The sequence below is a fragment of the Mesocricetus auratus genome, unplaced genomic scaffold (genome assembly GCF_017639785.1).
Source record: "Mesocricetus auratus isolate SY011 unplaced genomic scaffold, BCM_Maur_2.0 Super-Scaffold_100047, whole genome shotgun sequence".
NCBI classification, from domain to species: domain Eukaryota; kingdom Metazoa; phylum Chordata; class Mammalia; order Rodentia; family Cricetidae; genus Mesocricetus; species Mesocricetus auratus.
Window position 1 is genome coordinate 4,707,315 of NW_024429224.1, and position 19,511 is coordinate 4,726,825.

The 19,511-nt window shown below is 38.9% G+C and overlaps 1 protein-coding gene across 5 annotated transcripts in view; it reads left to right on the forward strand.

The window, feature by feature from the left end:
• Positions 1-19,511, forward strand: part of Fam135b (family with sequence similarity 135 member B) — a 328,330-nt gene that overhangs the window by 267,657 nt on the left and 41,162 nt on the right. For 4 of the 5 annotated variants that reach the window (XM_040735574.1, XM_040735575.1, XM_040735572.1 and 1 more), the window contains exons 12-15: positions 3,296-3,450; positions 12,050-14,051; positions 16,296-16,462; positions 19,181-19,272. In XM_040735574.1, coding sequence (XP_040591508.1) covers positions 3,296-3,450; positions 12,050-14,051; positions 16,296-16,462; positions 19,181-19,272 — 2,416 coding nt within the window. The remainder of the gene's footprint in view (positions 1-3,295; positions 3,451-12,049; positions 14,052-16,295; positions 16,463-19,180; positions 19,273-19,511) is intronic. The other variant, XR_005873157.1, reaches the window with a different exon arrangement.

The following is a 19,511-nucleotide window of genomic DNA, read 5'->3' on the forward strand; positions in this document are numbered from 1 at the left end:
GGACAGATCTTTATAAATGATACAGTCTGGGATGTCACAGGACAAGATATAATGTATGGTTTTAGGGAGGTGTGTTTGCTTATGTTTGTCAGTGTACATGGGTGTAAGAATGTATGTTTATCATGAAAGTGACTGACCAGCCATCAGGGATAATTTGTGTAATTTGAGATTTAGCCTGGGTTTATGGCAAGGCTGATTGTGACTGGTCCACTTCTCTGTTCCATGTCTCAGTGATGCCTTTCACACAATAAAGAGGATCACATAGCTGTAGAAGAAGATGGTGTAGAGATTCATAGTGCTATGCCAACCTCTATAATTGGGAAGCTGAGATACCACCTCAATTTTCATAGTTCCTATATTAACCATTAAAACAGGTTAAGTTATAATTTTTAATTTTAATCAAAATATTATTTCATCACTTTCCCTCTTCTTTTTCCTCCCGCCAACTACTCCCATTTTCCCTTTACTCCCTCTCAGAGTGAGTACATATATGTGTATAACTATATAATATGTATAATATCCCAATGAAGTGATCAGCCCTACTTATATGTTTATTAAATATATCATTAAATATGATGAACATTTATCATAAATATATAAGTAGGACTGATCACTTCATATGGAATAACCAACGAAAAGCTCATTTCTGAGGGAGACTAATTCTCCCTCTTTTCACAATCATTAGTTACATGTAGCATCTGCAACATTGTTCAACATTTAATAGGACATCTCTGGACCCATAGAGATGTCTCAGTTAGGAAAATGGTTTCCATGCAAACCTAAAGACCCAAGTTCAGATACCCAGTCCCCATGTAAGAAGCAAGGTGTCATAGCAAGCAGTTGTAATACCAGCATTGCAAAAGAAGAGATGTTAGCATCTTTGGGGTTTGTTGACCATCCAGTTTAGCTGAATTAGTGAGCATCAGGCTCAGACTGACAAGCTCCACTATAATCTGTATGGAATCCAGAGAACCAGAGAAGCTAACGGTGTGGCTCAACCATGTCTGAAGACCTTGGGACTGTAGGACCAGTTTCATGGCTAATGGCCAGAAAATCTGAAGGTTAGGGGTGCTGCTATGAGTCCCACAGTTCAAAACTTGGAGAACCTGGAATTATGATGTCAAATAAGAAGATAATACAAAGGTATCCTGGTTCCAGAAAAAAAAAGCATACACCCTGCCAACCCACATTCCGTCCAGCTGGGGCTGGACCACACTGAAGGTAGATCAGTTTATATGTCAATGTCTTCTGGCTACACTTTTACATACTAGGAAGATCAAAGGTGGGATAAATGGCAGAACTGTTCGAAAGGAAATTATATTTAAATATCCAGATATAATATCCAAATAATTAAATATTCAAAGAGATACAAAGTTGCAACAACCTCTAGAGCTTTGAATAAGAGGAAAAAATCTACTTATGTGGGGAAACTGAAAAACATAAAATATAAAATGAACATTTAATCTGTAAAATTGATATGTAGTATCATAATTATCATTTATGTGCATATTTATATGAAATCTATATGTTCTATAAATCATCCATATGTATGTGTTGAACTCATGTTGATGATAACGTGATGCTTAAAGAATTTGCTCTGAAAGGGGTCAAGACCATGATGATGAAACCCACAAAGACAGCAGACCAGATAAGGGGGAGCTCTTGAAAACCAGACTGATGGCTGAGAGACCAACAGGGAACTGATCCAGACTCCATGAATGTAGTGCCAGGGAGGAGGCCACAGAAACCACTTGGGAAATAGATCAGTGTTTACCATGATTTATGAATGAGCTTTGGGAGTCCATTCCAAATAGAGGATGCTCTCTCAGCCTGGACACATGGAGAAGGGCCTAGGTCCTGCCCAGGATGAAATGACTTTGGAGATCCCCCCCAAGGTGTGCCTCACCTGGGGAATGATGTGGGGATTGGGTGGGGGGCTGGGGGGCTGGTGAAGGGACAAGAGAGGAGGGGTGGGAGAGTGAGCTGGGACTGATGTGTGAAACATACACGTGTCTAATTTAAATAAAAACATATATTGAGAAAAAAAAGAATTTGCTCTGTTGGGTAGTTAGGAGGCCTGGGCAGTCTGTGGGGCCTCTTGCAGTGGAACCAGTATTTATTCCTAGTGCATGAATGGACTTTGGGAGCCCACTCCTCCATGGAAGTTTACTCTCTCAGCCTAAATACACAGGGGGGGGCCTAGGCTCTGCCCCAAATGATGGGACAGACGTTGATAATCCCTCATGGAAGGCCTCACCCTCCCTGGGGAGTGGATAGGGAATGGGACAGGGGGTGAGGGACATGGGAGGATGGGAGGGAGAGAGAACTGGGATTGATATGTAAAATAAGATTGTTTCTAATTCAAATTAAAAAACACACAGGAAAAAATGAATTTGTTTGGGACTTGTATAGGGTTACATAGCTACAGTTATTTTCTAGAGATAGATAGTCCATATGGATGGGAAGTAAGATGTTTGTGTCCAGAGTTCAGCCTGCTTCATGAAGAGCTGTAGGCAGGCAGGCAGGCAGGCAAGCAGGGACATGCTCAGTTTTTGCCCAAACCTACAATCCCATAAGTTTTTATCTTCATTTGGTGGAAAGTGATTGAGTGGTTATATACAAAAACTATAAAGCATTATTTAGCTTTTCTTTCATGAGATGACATAAATTTACTATCTTCTGAGAAGGGAATTAAAGTCACATGCCCCTCCAAACTTTTAAATTGTAAAGTAGTAAATTTTTAGATTCTGGAATCAAAGTCTTATTGGTAGAAGGGTGTTTAGGGCAGGAAGAACGCATATGAGCTTTTAAAGTTCTTCCACAGAGAAACAAAAAGTATGTTGCCTTAATTATATTAGGCTTCACACTAATAAAAGCTGTCAGTATCTACATGATAACAAAAAGCACAAAATATAACTCAGACTCTAAGTCATTTAAAACCTTAAAGATTCTTGAGTAATAGATGAGAAAATTTAACTTTCTCTCCAAGGTGCACATTTTAGATCTGTAGCCATTTCTTAGCTAATCTTTTAGTAGCATGGTCTAATTACCTTCCTCTAACTGGGAGGTGTAACCCAGTACCACGATTCATTGCTTCAACACTAATTCCTGGATCAGTTCCTGAGCAAAGCAGACTACCATTCTGAGTGATATCTTAGAGGAGGGGAGGACAGGCAGATGATCATTAGCAGAATTTGCTTAAAAACCCTGTTAGTGCTTTCTTGGGGTTAGAATGTTAAGACTGTTGAAAACTTCCAGTCCCATTTGGTTGATTACCTTTATGTGTGCTCCACAGGATACAGATGCACAGCCAGCTATCCCTGGACATCCGGAACTCAGAGTACCTCACCAGCATGCCCCCACTGCCCGCAGAGTGCCTGGATATTGATGGTGACTGGAACACCCTGCCCGTTATCTTTGAGGACAGATATGTAGACTGCCCTGTCTCAGGTTTGTCTGTCTCTGTTGTTTTGAAAAGACTCAAGAATTAGGTTTTCCATGTAAGTATGGTGCATAAGCAGATTGTGCTACAGAAACTCTGGTGGTCACTGTTCACAAGACTATGAGCAAACTGAGGCAGTATTTTCTCTTTAAAGGTGAAGGAAGAGTTAGCATTAAGGCTTGTCTGGCTCCATCTCGATCAAAATATTCCCAGTACTTGTGTTTTTTTACCTATAGAGCTGCCTATAAAATCACACACACACACACACACTCCGAAGACTGGTGACTGGGGAAGATCTTTTATTCTCTCAAGTTTACAGTTTTTTATTTAAATTAGAAACAACCTTGCTTCACATGTCAATCCCAGATCCCTCTCACTACCTTCCTCTCTGCCACCCAACAACAGCCCCCAGACCCCCACCCCATCCCCCCTCCACTCCCTAGGGAGGGTGAGGACTTCCATGAGGGATCTTCAAAGTCTGTCATATTGTCCCAGGTGGGACCTAGGCCCTCACCATGTGTCCAGGCTGAGAAAGCATCCTTCCATGTCAAATAGGCTCCCAAAGTAAATTTGTAGGCCAGGGATAAATACTAATCTACAATTCGAGGCCCCATAGATTGCCGAGGCCTCCTCACTGACACCCATGTTCAGAAGGTCTGAATCAGTTCCATGCTGGCCTCTCAGTCATCAGTCTGGAGTCCATGAGCTCCCCCTTGTTCAGGTCAGCTGCCTCTAAGGGTTTCACCAGCTGGGTCTTGACTCCTTTGCTCATCACTCCTCCCTCTTTGCAACTGGGTTCCAGGAGTTCAGTTCAGTGTTTAGCTGTGGGTGTCTGCCTCTGCTTCCATCAGCCACTGGATGAAGACTCTAGGATGTCATATAAGGTAGTCATTAATCTCATTATCAGGGAGGGCATTTAAGATAGTCTACCCACTACTGCTTAGTTTGCCAGTTGCTGCCATCCTTGTAGATCTCTGAAAATTTCACTAGTGCCAGATCTCTCCTCAAATGTATAATGGCTCCCGCTATTAAGGTAGTCTCATCCTGCTTTCCTTTATTCTTCCCCTGATTCAAACTTCCTGCTCCCCCATGTCCTTCTCTTCCCTCCTCTTCTCCCCCTATCTTTGTCCCAGCTCCCTCTCTCCTCCCCTCCCCCCATGCTCCCAATCCCCTCAGGAGATCCCATCCCATTTCCCTTTGTCTGGGTACCATGCATATCTCTCTTAGGGTCTTCCCTATTTCCCAGACTCTCTGGAGAGGGGATTATAGGCTGGCAATCACCTGCTACATGTCTAAAATCCATATATCAGTGAGTACATACCATGTTTGTCTTTTTGAGACTGGGTTAGCTCACTCAGGATGGTTTCTTCTAGTTCTATCCATCCTGCAAATTTCAAGATTCCATTGTTTTTTTCCTCTGAATAGTACTCCATTGTGTAAATGTACCACATTTTCTCTATACACTCTTCAGTTGAGGGGCATCTAGGTTGCTTCCAGGTTCTGGCTATTACAAATAATGCTGCTATGAACATAGTTGAACAGATGTCCTTATTGTATAAATGTGCATCTTTTGGTTATATGCCTAAGAGTGGAGTTTCTGGGTCTTGTGGTAGACTGAATTCCATTTTCCTGAGGAATCTCCATACTGATCTCCAAAGTGGCTGTCCAAGTTGGCACTCCCACCAGCAGTGGAGGAATGTTACCCTTTCTCCACAACCTCTCCAGCATAAACTATCATTGGTGTTTTTGATTTTAGCCATTCTGAAAGAAGTAAGATGGTATCTCAGAGTTGTTTTGATTTGCATTTCCCTAATGGCTAAGGATGGTGAGCACTTTAAGTACATATCAGACATTTTAGGATACTCTACTGAGAAATCTCTATTTAGTTCTGTCCCCCACTTTTTAATTGGATCCTTTGGTGTTTTGGAAACTTGCTTCTTGAGTTCTTTGTAAATATTGGAGATCACCCTCTGTCAGATGTGGGGTTAATGAATATCTTTTCCCATTCTGTGGACTCCTTTTTGTCTTTTTGACTGTGTCCTTTGCCTTACAGAAGCTTTTTAGTTTCAGGAGGTCCCATTTGTTAATTGTCGATCTCAGTGCCTGTGCCACTGGTGTTATGTTTAGGAAGTGGACTCCTGTACCAACTCGTTGAAGAATATCTCCCACTTTCTCTTCTAGAAGTTTCAGTGTGGCTGGATTTATGTTGAGATCTTTGATCCATTTGGACTTAAGTTTTGTACAAGGCGATAAGCATGGATCTATCTGCAGTCTTCTGCATACCAGTACCCAGTTGTGCCAGCACCATTTGTTGAAGATGCTTTCTTTTTTCCATTGCATAGTTTTAGCTTCTTTGTCAAAAATCAAGTGTTCATAGGTGTGTGGGTTAAAATCAGGATTTTCAATTCGGTTCCATTGGTCTACCTGCCTATTTTTGTGCCAATATCAAGCTGTTTTCGGGACTATAGCTCTATAATAGAGCTTTAAGTCAGGGATGGTGATGCCTCCTGAAGTTCCTTTATTGTACAGGGTTTTTGCTATCCTGGTTCTTTTGTTTTTCCATATAAAGTTGAGAATTGTCCTTTTAAGGTCTGTGAAGAATTGTGGTGGAATTTTGATAGGGATTGCATTGAATCTGTATATCGCTTTTGGTAAGATTGACATTTTTGCTATGTTGATCATACCTATCCAAGAGCATGGGAGATCTTTCCATTTTCTGGTATCTTCTTTAATTTCTGTTTTTAAAGACTCAAAGTTCTTGTCATACAGGTCTTTCACCTGTTTGATTAGAGATACCCCAAGATATTTTATGTTGTCTGTATAAAGGGTGATATTTCTCTGATTTGTTTCTGAGTCCCTTTATTGTCTATATATAGTAGAACTACTAATTTTTTTTAGTTAATCTTGTGGTGCTGAGAAGAAGGTATATTCTTTTATGTTTGGTTGGAATGTTCTATAGATGTCTGTTAAACCCAACAGGATCATAACTTATATTAGATCTTATGTTTCTTTGTTAAGTTTCTGTCTGGTGGTCCTGTCCAGTGGTGAGAGGTGGTGAAGTCTCCCACTATAAGTGTGTGGGGTTTAATGTGTGATTTGAATTTTAGTAATGTTTCTTTTATAAATGTGGGCGCTTTTGTATTTGGAACATAGATATTCAGAATTGAGATTTCATCCTGATGGATTTTTCCTGTAATGTATATGAAATGTCCTTCTTCATCTATTTTGATTAATTTTAGTGTGAAGTCTAATTTGTTAGATATTAGGATAGCTATACCCAATTGTTTCTTAGGTCCATTTGATTGGAAAATGTTTTCCAACCTTATCTCTGAGGTAATGTCTGTCTTTGAAGCTGAGGTGTGTTTCTCTTATGCAGCAGAAGGATGAATTCTGTCTTTGTATCCATTCAGTTAGCCTGTGTCTTTTTATAGGTGAGTTAAGACCATTAATAATGAGGAATATTAATGACCATTGATTGCTGATTCTTGTTTGTTTTGGGTTTGTTTTTGGTGATGGTATTTTGTGTGAGTTTTTCCCCTATTTCTGCCTTTTCATAAAGTGAGATTGTTTATTGCCTATGTAATTGTGGCTGTGGATAACTTCCTTGGGTTGAAGTTTTCCTTCCAGAACTTTCTCAGTGTCTGTATTTGTGGATATGTATTGTGTAAATCTGGTTTTTCATGGAATATTTTGTTTTTCTATCTATAGTGATTGAGAGTTTTTCTGGATACAGTAGTCTGGAATGGAAACCGTGGTCTCTGAGTGTTTGTAGAACATCTATCCAGGACCTTCTGGCTTTCAGATTTTCCATGGAGAAGTCAGGTGTAATTCTGATAGATCTGCCTTTATATGTTAGTTGGCCTTTTTCCTTTGCTGCTCTTAATATTCTTTCTTTATTCTGTATGTTTGGTGTTTTGATTATTATGTGGTGAGGGGACTAATTTTTGGTACAGTCTATTTGGTATTCCGTAAGATTCTTGTACTTTCATAGGCATGTCCTTCTTCAGTTTGGGAAGTTTTCTTCTATGATTTTGTTGAATATGTTTTCTGCACCTTTGAACTGGGCTTCTTTGCCTTCTTCTATACCTATTATTCTTATGTTTGGTCTTTTCACAGTGCCCCATATTTCCTGGCTATTTTGTGTTAAGAAATTGTTGGATTTAAGATTTTCTTTGGTCCATGAATCTATTTCCTCTAGTTTATCTTCAGCACTTGAGATTCTGTCTTCCATCTCTTGTACTCTGTTTGTTATGCTTGCATCTGTAGTTCCTTATCATTTATTCAGCTTTTCTATTTCCAACATTCTCTCAGTTTGTGTTTTCTTTATTGTCTCTATTTCAGTTTTCAGGTCTTTAACTGCTTGAATTGTTTCCTTCATCTGTTGTTTGTTTTTTTTTCTTTCTTGACTTTCCTTGCATTCTTTAAGAGATTTGTTGATTTCTTGCAGTTTTTGGTTTGTTTTTTCTTCCATTTCTTTAAGGGATTTTCTCATATCCTCTTTGAGGGCCTCTATCATTCTCATAAGGTTTTTATTAAGGACATTCTCTTCTGTTTCATCTGCATTGGAATATTCAGGCCTTGCTGGTATAGAGTCCCTAGACTCTGGTGGTATCATATATGTCTTTCTGTTGTTGGATGAGTTCATATATTTCCCATCTTTTCTTCCAGTGGGTATATGGGATCTCTCCCTCTCCTCTCTACTGGTGGGTGGAGGGGCAAACCCGGAATGGCAGCCGATGATGCTGGCTGCTTTTTCCTGCCTCCAGGTTCCTCTGAGGGATTCAGTGACAGGAAGCTCAAGTGTACAGTTTTAGCTATAGTCATTTCTTTTTGAATCTCAATGACACTGTGCTAGTGCCTGTTTTGTGGTGCTGTTTGTTGAGGTTGTTTTGTTGGTTGGTTGATGGTTACTTGAGAAAAGGTTTTTAATATGTCATTCTTGCTGACCATTCACTAATTCAAGGACATGTTTAATGCCACAAGGCCAGTCAAGGACTTGAGAAAATGGGGTGTGCAGCTTTGAGAATTCATGAATAAAAGTCTCAGGGAGAGAAAGAACCAGGTTGTACCTATTGTTTGTATACCAGTGTTCAGCATGGCTATATTTTTTGTCAGCAAACCCAGAGGTCGACTACAAAATGACCAGACATGAAGAAATGAATGTCCTCTTTATGTTCTCACCTGTAACTTGACCCAACAACCATAATGAGAAAATGCCAAGCCTCGGGTTAGTGGATTAACCAAATGGTTTGTTTATTTACTCCTTTAAATAATTTGTACAACTTTAGAGAGGGAAACTGAGGCATAGATAGGAAAAGTATGTGTGAAAGACCATGTATCAATAAGCAACCAAAACCAACTCCTTAACTCTAGGCTCTGCTCTCTTATCTTACTGAGGTGTTTTAAACCAGGCTAGTTTGCTTGTCATTTTATACAGTGATTCAAGTTGACTTCATTTCAGAAATTCTGCATTTACAGAATCTAGGTGACTAGCAGAGAAATAGCAAGTTTGCAAACATGAATTTAGTTTCCAGTTGTACTCTGACATCTAGCATCAAGTAAGTGTGTACTAAGCCTCCAACCCAACTGGTAAGTTTTTAATGTGTGTGTGTCTCTGTGTGTGTGTGTGTGTGTGTGTGTGTGTGTGTGTGGTGTGTATATGTGATTTATGTGATTCTATGCTTGTGTTTTCATTAATGCATACCTCTTATATAATTTCCAGCAAGTGAACAGTTGAAGAAATTAAGCATCAAATTCTTGGAACCTCTGATATTTATACATCAGAATTGGGTGTAGATTTTTTTCAGTATTTTTAATTGAATATGTTTATAAATGTTCCAGTAAGCATAATTTTCAGTCTTCATGCATGTGATTCCATCACACACATAATTTTTAACAAAATAATTGTACCTTTGAGTGCTTCCCAATATTCTGAAAATCCCATCAAGACAAAAGCTCATTTACTCTTATAAAAAATGCCCACTTTCCACCTTGCCAACTCATTGCCTAGTCATGCTAGTATAGTATTGGGGGGAAATAAACATCATTGTGGTAACTATGTTCAAGCCAGTACAATCAATCAGTGAACACAATATTCTTTGTTTTGCTAGATTTCTGTTTTTGTCTTGCAGCACAGTTCATCAAATATGTACGAGACAGGTGTCAGCCTCCTGGCTATAGGGATAGAATACAAGCTTTCACCTTCATGGGGACAAGAGTTAACAAGTGGTATTAATATGGTGGGAGGGTGTACAATATGACATGTGGGTAGGAGGAACATTGGGGAATTTTCAAAAGAGTATGCTGGTCTTGCTGCAGGTTAAAGAAAGGTATTCAGAGGAAAGCAAATGCTTCTTAGTATCTCCAGGTTCATTGGTTGCACCCAGGTAAAGGAGGGATTCATTTCCCCCTCAATCTCTTTACAAATTACACTGTTATCAGATAATCATGTATCCTCATGTGGTTTGCTAGTAGTAGGTGTATGACTTCACTCTTGATAACATTTAATAGAAGTTGTATTGACTGAGCTTCTGTTAAAGGCACATTAAGCCTTTTAACTTTTATTTTGATTTTTAAATTAACATGTGAGGTACTGGGTCTCTTTATTATGTTTTGCATCGATTTTTTAATTCTTTGAATATTTCATATAAAACATTTTGATTATATTCATCCTATTCCCAACTCCTCCCTACTGTGCTGCCCACCCAGATTCATGTTCTGTTAACAAAAATAAAATAACAAACTCATCAAGTTCAATTTGTCTTGCCCAAATGTTCTTGGAGGGATGTAGGGCCTGCCAGGGACCATGGTTGACCTCTTCATCCACTACCCCCCCTTTTACCCCCTTGCTCCTCTACAGATCTCCTTTTCCTCTTTGGTTGCCTCCATGGTTGCTAGCAATATAAACTGGTACAGCCATGGCAAGAATTAGAATTGAAGTCTCTTACAAAACCCAAACCAGAACCACTGTATGACCTACATATGCATATTCTTGGATGTGCACCCATTGAACTGTAAATCCTACCACACAGAGTGTCTATCCCCACACTATTTACAATTGCCTGGAAATGGAATCAGTCTTGATGTCCATCGACAGAGATTGATACATTTTAAAGAGAACTCAGACGCAACATCTTCTTGTTTACATGTTATATGTGGGAAATGTCAGGAGTTACATCTCAGATCTTTGGGTATGACAGGTGTACATGGCTAATGTTTGTTACTGGGCAGTTGTGGGGAGCAGAAGAAGAAAGAAAAAATCAAAGTTAAGAGAGAGAAAATGAAAGAGAATAGCTTATAAAAACAGCTAAGGAAACTTAAGATACGAGGTCATACTTTGGTTCTCTCTGTCAGCTTCCAAAAATGGGTGTGATTCTAGAAGGTTTATGAACCTTCACTGTGGTGTTCCTACCTATCACACAGGAAAGATCATCTGATTACAGAGTTTGTTCTACATCTTTTCATGCAATGAATTATAAATGAGTGAAGGGATTGAAGGCTCTTATGGATCTGCCCACCCCCACGGCTGAGGATGGTCTAAAAGCTTCCTGAAGTCTACTGTTGCGTAGGGTGTTCATGAATGGCAATGTTGGAGGTGATGGTTAGACGTTCCCAGATCCAAACTTATCTTTACTCTGTAAACAGTGCACTTGTGATTGACATCTTCATATTTGCAAGTAGAAAATGCTAGTTGTACTCCAATAAATGAAAGGAAAGTGGTGTGATAAGAGAAAATAGCTGCCTTTTCTCTTGTTTTTTCTCTTTTATTGTTTGTATAATGAAAGACAAGCACTAACAACTCTCAATCAAAATTTCATTTCAGATTCTGCAGGTAAACTGACAGCCTGAAGTTCTGGCCAATGGCTACAAAGTCTTGGTTCATGTAGTTCAACCATATTTAACAATATTCTGGGATGACTCACACACTCGGGAAGGAGCTGTGCTCATGATTAAAGTTTTATTATTATAAGTAAAGGGCAGCCATATCTCCCAAAATAAAAAGGCGATGGATGAGGAAGGGAGGGGGAGAGGAAGAGAGAGAGAGACAGAGAGACATAGAGAATGACAGGGAGAGACTTGGAGAGAGAGATGGGGGCAAAGAGGAGAGCGAGAGGGTCCATAGGTTGAAGTGTAGTCAGAATTTTCTGTATTCTCAGGATCTTTTCTTCTCTTGGAGCATCCATCTTTGTTGTCAATCTAGAAATCTGAGGAGCTCATCTGTTCATTGATGTTTTCTTATGTGAACAAGATTGTGTGAGTCACTGGCCTCACATGGATGCAATCTTTTCACAGAAGTGTGATGATATTTCTTTTCCTTTGCTTCAACCCACTGATCACATGTTTTGCCATGTTCATATTTTCATTTATCTCATCAACATAAACTATTTGGGATTTTAACATGAGTCACCTGGCTATCATAAGCTATCTGTATACCCCTGAATGAGAAAGTTTTTCTGTAACTTGAGAAACTTAAAAAAAAATCTGAAAGTCATCCTCTTGAAAATGTAGAGGTACAGGACTGTTAAACTGTTCTCATACAATTAGACATTTGAATAATTTAAAGTGTTATTTTGTAAGTTACAGTACAGTTTTCTTCTTTTGTTATAGGACATAATTTGAGTGTTTATCCAAATTTTGATGCCCCAGTGACAAGTCCTGCAATAATGAATCTAAAAAGGAAAGAAAAGAACATTATAAATCAAAAATCACCTTCAAAGAAGGACCTTCCATTATCTACTAAAAAAGTACCCCAGTTGGACTCTGATGAGAATGTTACTAGTTGTCCAGAGATGGAAGAGAATGTCTCCACACAGAATTCTGTGGATGTGTGCTCAGAATCTCAGGTGTATCTGACCATTGGTGAATTTCAAAACAAAGCAGTCATGCCTAAAGATGAATGCTGGACTGACCCAAGGTGTGATGCTGTGAGAGATTCAGATGTGGACATGCACAGGAGTCCATGCCGTGAGGATGGGAAGGCCCCAGAATTAACCTACATTGATGTGAAATCTAGCCATAAGAACCATCCTCGAGCTGAGCCCATGCAGGGCCCTAGTGTGCATCATGAGCACAGGAGGTCTAGGGAAAGCTATGATATTATTAAGACTCTGCCAAGCAAAGTTATAGCAGGAATAAATCAGAATAATGCCATCAATGTAAACCAAACAGCTGCCCTTGATTTCAGGACTCTAGGAAGGGGAGCAGACCAGGAGGAAAAGCCTGTGCTGCTGAGCCTGAAGCTCACCCCTGCTGAGTCCTGTGACCCATTGAGTACTGCTCTAAGGGAACCATTAAACACCATGTCTTCCCTTCAGGACAATACAGAAGAGCAGGAAGATCTGTCAGTGCTCTCTGGCATCATCAAGAGGTCAGCCTCCATCATATCTGACTCAGGCATTGAAAGTGAACCAAGCTCTGTTGCCTTGTCTGAGGTCCGAAGCAGGGCCCTGGAGTTACCCAGTGATCGTGAAGTTTTACACAAAGTGGTTCAAAGGCATGTCCACCACAGGAACTCTTTAGAGGGTGGTCATACAGAAAGCAACACCAGTCTGCCCAGTGGCATTCAGGCTTCTCTTACCTCTATCAGCTCTTTGCCTTTTGAAGATGAGGAGCGGGAGCTGGCACTTACTAAGCTAACCAAGTCTGTCTCTGCACCCCATATTAGCAGCCCAGAGGATACTACTGAAGGTGCAGACGCCATGAAGAACACAGGAGGATTTTCTGAAGACATAGGCATTTCTAACAAGGACAACACTTCACCTGGACACAGTTCTCACTATTATCATGGCTCTAGGGTCCAGGATATCAGGGCGGGACATTCCCTTGCAGATATATCTATAGATTCTGACAGACCCCAGGGCCCTGGGTACATAGACATCCCCAAAAGTAAAGAGAATCAGTCTGATCTTCAAGGACCCTGCAGTCTGGATGGCATGGCTGAGAACCCATCAATTGTTGAAACCAAAGGTCTTAACTTAAAAATACCATGTACTATAGTGCTTGAAAATTCTAGAACCAGATCTTTTCATAGAGCAGCAATAGAAACCACAAAAGCCAAACCTAAAGAATTGAGTGGGGGTAAACACATACTTGCCAATAATAGCATCTTAGAAGCTGGGGCTGTGTCTCACCACAGGGTGCCTCAAATCAGTAGTGCCCCAGCTGTTGAAGCTGTCCACTTGAAATCTACAGGTGTACAAAATGGTTCATCAAGTGTTAATGATACCATGGCATTGAATAGAAGACATAATGCCTCTCTGGAGGTCAATCATGAAGCAGGCACTGTGTGCCCCACTGTGACTCACTCTATTGCCTCCCAAATGTCACGGAACCAAGAGATGAAGACAGGAACTTCCTTCTCTGGGTCCCCCTTGAACTCCTCAGAGGTCTTTACTCTGGACAGCCTAAAAGCAGTGGAGGTTGTTAACTTGTCTGTGTCTTGTACTGCCACATGTCTCCCTTTCTCATCTGTACCCAAGGAGACCCCTGCCAAGGCTGGACTGTCTTCCAAACAAAGCCTAACCCCCATTACTCATCAACCTCTGGGGTCTTTTGGAGTTGTTTCTGCCCATTCCAGCAACTTGGAGGAAGTCAGTGAAAGGATGTTCAGGTAAGCTCTGAATAGCTTACAGTTCACAGATCCTCAGTCATTTAGTTTTTCCCAAGTATTTTTCAGGTTCATGAATACTATTTAAACATGGGTATTTATTATTTTGGTTCCCTTAAATAAAGCAGCAATGTATATTTCAGAATTACAATAAGTCTATCTCCCAATATAACAACATGGCATAATTTTATAAGGAAGTTTTCTGTACAGATATTTGTCTCCTAAACATATTTATTTTATTAAAATAATAGTATGATTATTGTGACACTTAATAATTTTTCTCATTTAATATATTAAAATACCTTCCTCTATAAGTTCATTTTCATTCCATATTTTAATTTTTCCATAGTAATCCATTGTATTATGTACTATGACTTATTAATCAAATTCTTAATGGGTAGATATGGAAATTTTGTTACATTATTATTATACAACTCTCTATTGTGACTTCACCTTTTCATATTTTGAAAAAGAGATTTGGGAACCTTTGAGGGAACATGATGCCACCAGATTTGCCTGCTAAATTCCCTTTAAGATTGTGGGATTCGCAACAGTAGAACATATAGCTTGATCATTGTCTTCCATGATATTCATTTTATGCCCTCAGTTATCACCTATGTATTTTATTGAGCACATAATAAAAGTGTTTTGTCAGAGTACACACTCATTCTTCTCTTGTCAACTGCTAATAGTTACTGATTTTCACATAAAGAAGTAGTTCAGGTAGATGAACATTAAACATTATGTGTAATAAATAGTATTAAATACCTGTCCTATAACACTAGACACTAACTCAAGAAGTCATACTAGACATTGTCCAAAGATGTATCAGAGTTGTCCCTGCTCTAACTGCATGAAACCAAGCAAACAAGAATAGCAACTAAAGCCATTGTTGAGCAAATGTGATGATTCCTGCATGCTCAGTGGAGCCAAGATTCTATCCAGAAAACAATGGCTGCACATACAGAGAAAGGATACAGAAGAAACACTTTAGAGGGGAGAATGAGGATGCTAATGCTAACACTAGAACATCACTTAACTTGAAAATACACAATTGTACATTATCTGTAATCCAGAAGTTTATATGTTTTACATTGCTCTAGATAAAAACTAGGACCTTGCTCTTCTTGAACAAAAACTCTACAATTAAATTGTATTTCCATGGTACTGAAATCTAAAATGTTTTTCAACCTGGTGTGACAACATTCATGTAGGGAATTTCGCACCATGAAATTGTTTTATGTTCAACTTTAGCAAAGCTATTGCATTAAAAATACCTTACCTTCTGCTGGGCGGTGGTGGTACATACCTTTAGTCCCAGCGCTCATAGGCAGAAGCAGGTGAATCTCTGTGAGCTTGAGGCTAGCCTGATCTACAAAGCTACAAAGAGAAATCCTGTCTCAAAAAAATACCTTACCTTCAGGTAATATGCCTAGGCCATATAGAAAACGAAACTTAATTCTGTTTATAGACATGATCCTATCCTAAGGTTATCTGTATGTATACATATACATGCATAAATCTTAATAACAACAATTGAAACCTAAAACTCTTCTAGTTCCAAACATTCCAGATAGCCAGCAATTATCAAACAGGTTAAAGCCAAGATTCTAACCTTTGTAATCTCATTTGTAAATCAATGTTCTTAACCACCATCTTGTCAAGTGACTACAGAAACAACATCTTAGCTGGGTATAAAAGTAAATTCTGGAATCCAGAAAGCACCAAGGCACAAAGAAATCAAACCAACCCAGATAGCATGTGGTATCAACCACAAAGCAAGCAAACAAAACAAAACAAAGGAACACAAAACCCAAAAACCTGCACTGCTGTTGGGAATGGGGGGAAACAGTACTTGAAAAGCAGATGGAAGCTAAGCCATGGTAGACTTGTGTAACAGGAAAGGAACTCATCCTCTCAAGAGATAATTTTAAAGATGCACATGTCATGTAATTGCACAGAGTCTTGTAAGTCTCATTACCCAACCTCCTGCTCAATGTAAAATTAAAATAGAAACTTGCATAATCAAAGCTCTTTCTTTGGTTTACTTGGGGGTATTTAGTTTTTGCTGTCTTATTAAGAACAAAGCTTTGCTCTCTGGCATTTCCCCTAAGATTTCATTTGCATTTGATGTTCAGAAGATAATTTGTTTATGAATACACATCATTCCTACACACCAGCCCAATTCATTCCCTGCTCAACATGAAACACACAGCATGGCTTGTGATTAATTGGTATATTCTCCAGTTTTTATCAGGCCAAAGAAAAGTTTAAAAAAGAACTGAAGATTGAAGGATATCTGTACAGTGACTTATCTGTACTAGCTTCTGATATACCATATTTCCCACCAGAGGAAGAGGAAGAAAACTTGGAAGATGGGATTCACCTGGTGGTCTGTGTCCATGGCCTGGATGGTAAGTTTTACAGAAGTTTCCTTCTCAGATTACTATCCTACATTCAGTTTACATTTAGGAAGTAATTTAGGTCAGGTATTCACTCTAAAAGCAACCAGATATCAACCATGAAAACATTACTGTCAAGGAAAGTGGCAATGCACAGGACAGACACACAGACATATTTAATTAATTCAATGACATAAATTTTATCAATCAATGGAATGAATGAAGGAATTGTGTAGTCAATGGAATGAGAATTCTGAATAAAAGAGAGACTGGAGTAAATGAATGAGGAAGTGAATTACTGTTAGATTGAATGCCTAAATAAAATGCAGGAATTAATGGAATTTATGAGTCAGTAGAATGGTTCTAGAAGGTGAGATTGAGGGAATGGAATCAAGGATGCATTTTAAGGAGCCTGGGTTAGTGATTGCAACTGCTTTATTTTCTATTTTGTTGACCTCTGACTCATGCATAACCTTTTGTACACCATTTTCTCAGCTTTATAGAGTTAAGAATGACCTTGGCATTCATCAGTTCAATGTCACTAAAGGGTGATTCCTAACTTTCATTTTGAAAATTCTGAAATTCTTTCCAAAGTAAAAAATCTGGGAGCCCAAAGAAATGGCTCAATGGTTAAAAGCACTTGCTGCTCTTCCAGAGGACCTGAGTTTGGTTCTCAGCACTTATGATGAATGGTTCACAACAGCCTGTAACTCTAGCACCAAGGTATCAAATGCCTTTTACTGTGAACTAATTTGTAAGCATTAAAGGCACTGGGATTGGGTGGTTGTGCCTTTAATCCTAGCACTCAGGAGGCAGAGGCAGGCAGATCTCTGTGAGTTCAAAGCCAGCCTGGTATACAGAGCAAGTTCCGATAATCTCCAAAGCTACAGAGACACTCTGTCTTGAAAAAAAAGGCAATGGGATTCACCACTTGGGGTGGGGGTTGAGGCAGAAGGATCTCAAGTTTGAGGCCAGACTGAACTATTCTGTATATACCACATATACCAAGTTCCTAGAAATTGAAACTGACTGACTCTGACTCTCTGACTCTCTCTCTCTCTCTATCTCTCTCTCTCTCTCTCTCTCTCTCTCTCTCTCTCTCTCTCTCTCTCTCTGTGTGTGTGTGTGTGTGTGTGTGTGTGTGACACAATAACTCACCTAGATATACACATAAATCAAAGTAATAAAAATAAATCTTTAAATAAGAACTCTGGTCAGGCAATAGAGTTTTCATCTGCTATCTTATGCATATTGAAACAGAATTGTGTAACAATGTTAAAGATGATTTGCCAGTATTGTAGTAATTCAGAGAGCTCAGCTGCCCATGACAGCATCTCCTGGACCACAGGTCAAATGAAAAACAAGTGATCACAATGACAGTTTTCATAATATTATTCTGTAGTTCAAGAAGCATGCGTGTAACCTCTTCAGAGTATTATAGGATCTGTTTATTCAAATCTGTCTAATAGCATATTTATATTAAGAACCAAATACATTAAGACAAGTTATGAATATTTGCACAGGCTGTCTGTTGTGCCAAAAATCTCAAAGTATATCTTGTTGTAAATGTTCTCAGTCTAACAAATTGTTAAATAAAACTGTTTTAGAAAGCTTTAGGTTCCAGAAACTTTTTGCTCTTAGTATCTTATGGCAAGAAGGATAATTTATTCCCATATCTTTGTGTTATAAAAGACCAATCATAAAATATTATTAAGGAAATTTAGGCTATAACATTAGTCAATCCAGAAAGTCTTTATTTGTTGATATAAATGGTGTTATGAAACTTAACTTCCTCAGAAAAAATATGTATCTCTCCCAAAAGAACATGACCTTCCAATGACTTTGAGCCTTCAGGTTTTATCAAATTCTAAAATAGGCTACAGCATGGTTTCTCTCAAATCTTGAGTTCTTCCTAATATCATGTGGTTTTATTTAACACACCTTTGAATCATTGGGGAAATTCATAAAGACTAATATAAAATTAGTTGTAATTTCACTTACAGTGTAAAAGTTCTTTGAAACCATGATCTGTGGGGTTGAGTTATATGGAAAAGCATGCAAACAAAATATCCAAATAGGTTGCAACTCCTTTTCAACTCTACAGGGAACTAGGAGAGGAGCAAGCCATAGATTAATGTAGATACAGTAGAATGCCCATGGCCAGAATGTATGCCTAACTTATTCTGTCATAACAAATCCACTTCACATGTGATTTTTTTATGCCAACAATGTATTCTATGTGCTGCTTGTGCCTCTCTTACTAACAATTTCCTAGAATTGCCAACCATTCATTCCTTGTCCCTTGATGGTATTTTTGAACATTTGCAAGCTTATTAATCCATTATTCCTTGGCTTAGGGGTAATGCTTCTATTTAAACAACTAAACTGTAGTTGATTATTCATTTCTCCCTATTTATCTATAAATGATAGCCAAGTAACTTAAGAGGGAACTGTAACATTGTGCCACCTCAGTCCCTTCCAAAAAGCTACTGAGAGAATGGTGTCCTGGGAAAGGAAAAAAACTGGTGTGACAGGTCAAGGAATGGTTCCATCAAAAGAGGGCCATTTGAAAGAGCCCACCTCTGTGTGTGTGTACAGACTGGGTAGCAAGAGAGGAGAATGTAGAGTTACTTCAGTTATTTCTGTTGTCTGCTTAAAAATAAAGAGAAAATAGTGAGAAAGAAATCCCTTGTGACTCATTATGATTAATTATAGAACTGTCATTTTCAGGGAGCAGTGCAGACCTACGGCTGGTGAAGACTTTCATAGAACTGGGACTCCCTGGTGGGAAACTGGACTTTCTAATGTCTGAAAAGAATCAGGTATGATGGCACAAACTTTGGATTGAGAGAACATTGGATTTAAAGGAGTCTCTAAAGGCACCAGGATGATATGTAGATACATGAAGTAAAGGGGGAAACTTCAAGGATAATATCCAAGTGCTTGGATAGTTTGGAGAGAAAAAAACCTTACTATATTGCTTTGGAAGTCTAATAAAAATATGAAATAATGATAGGAGTTAGCATGTATCAACTGAATGGAGCCTTTTGGCTTAATTGGG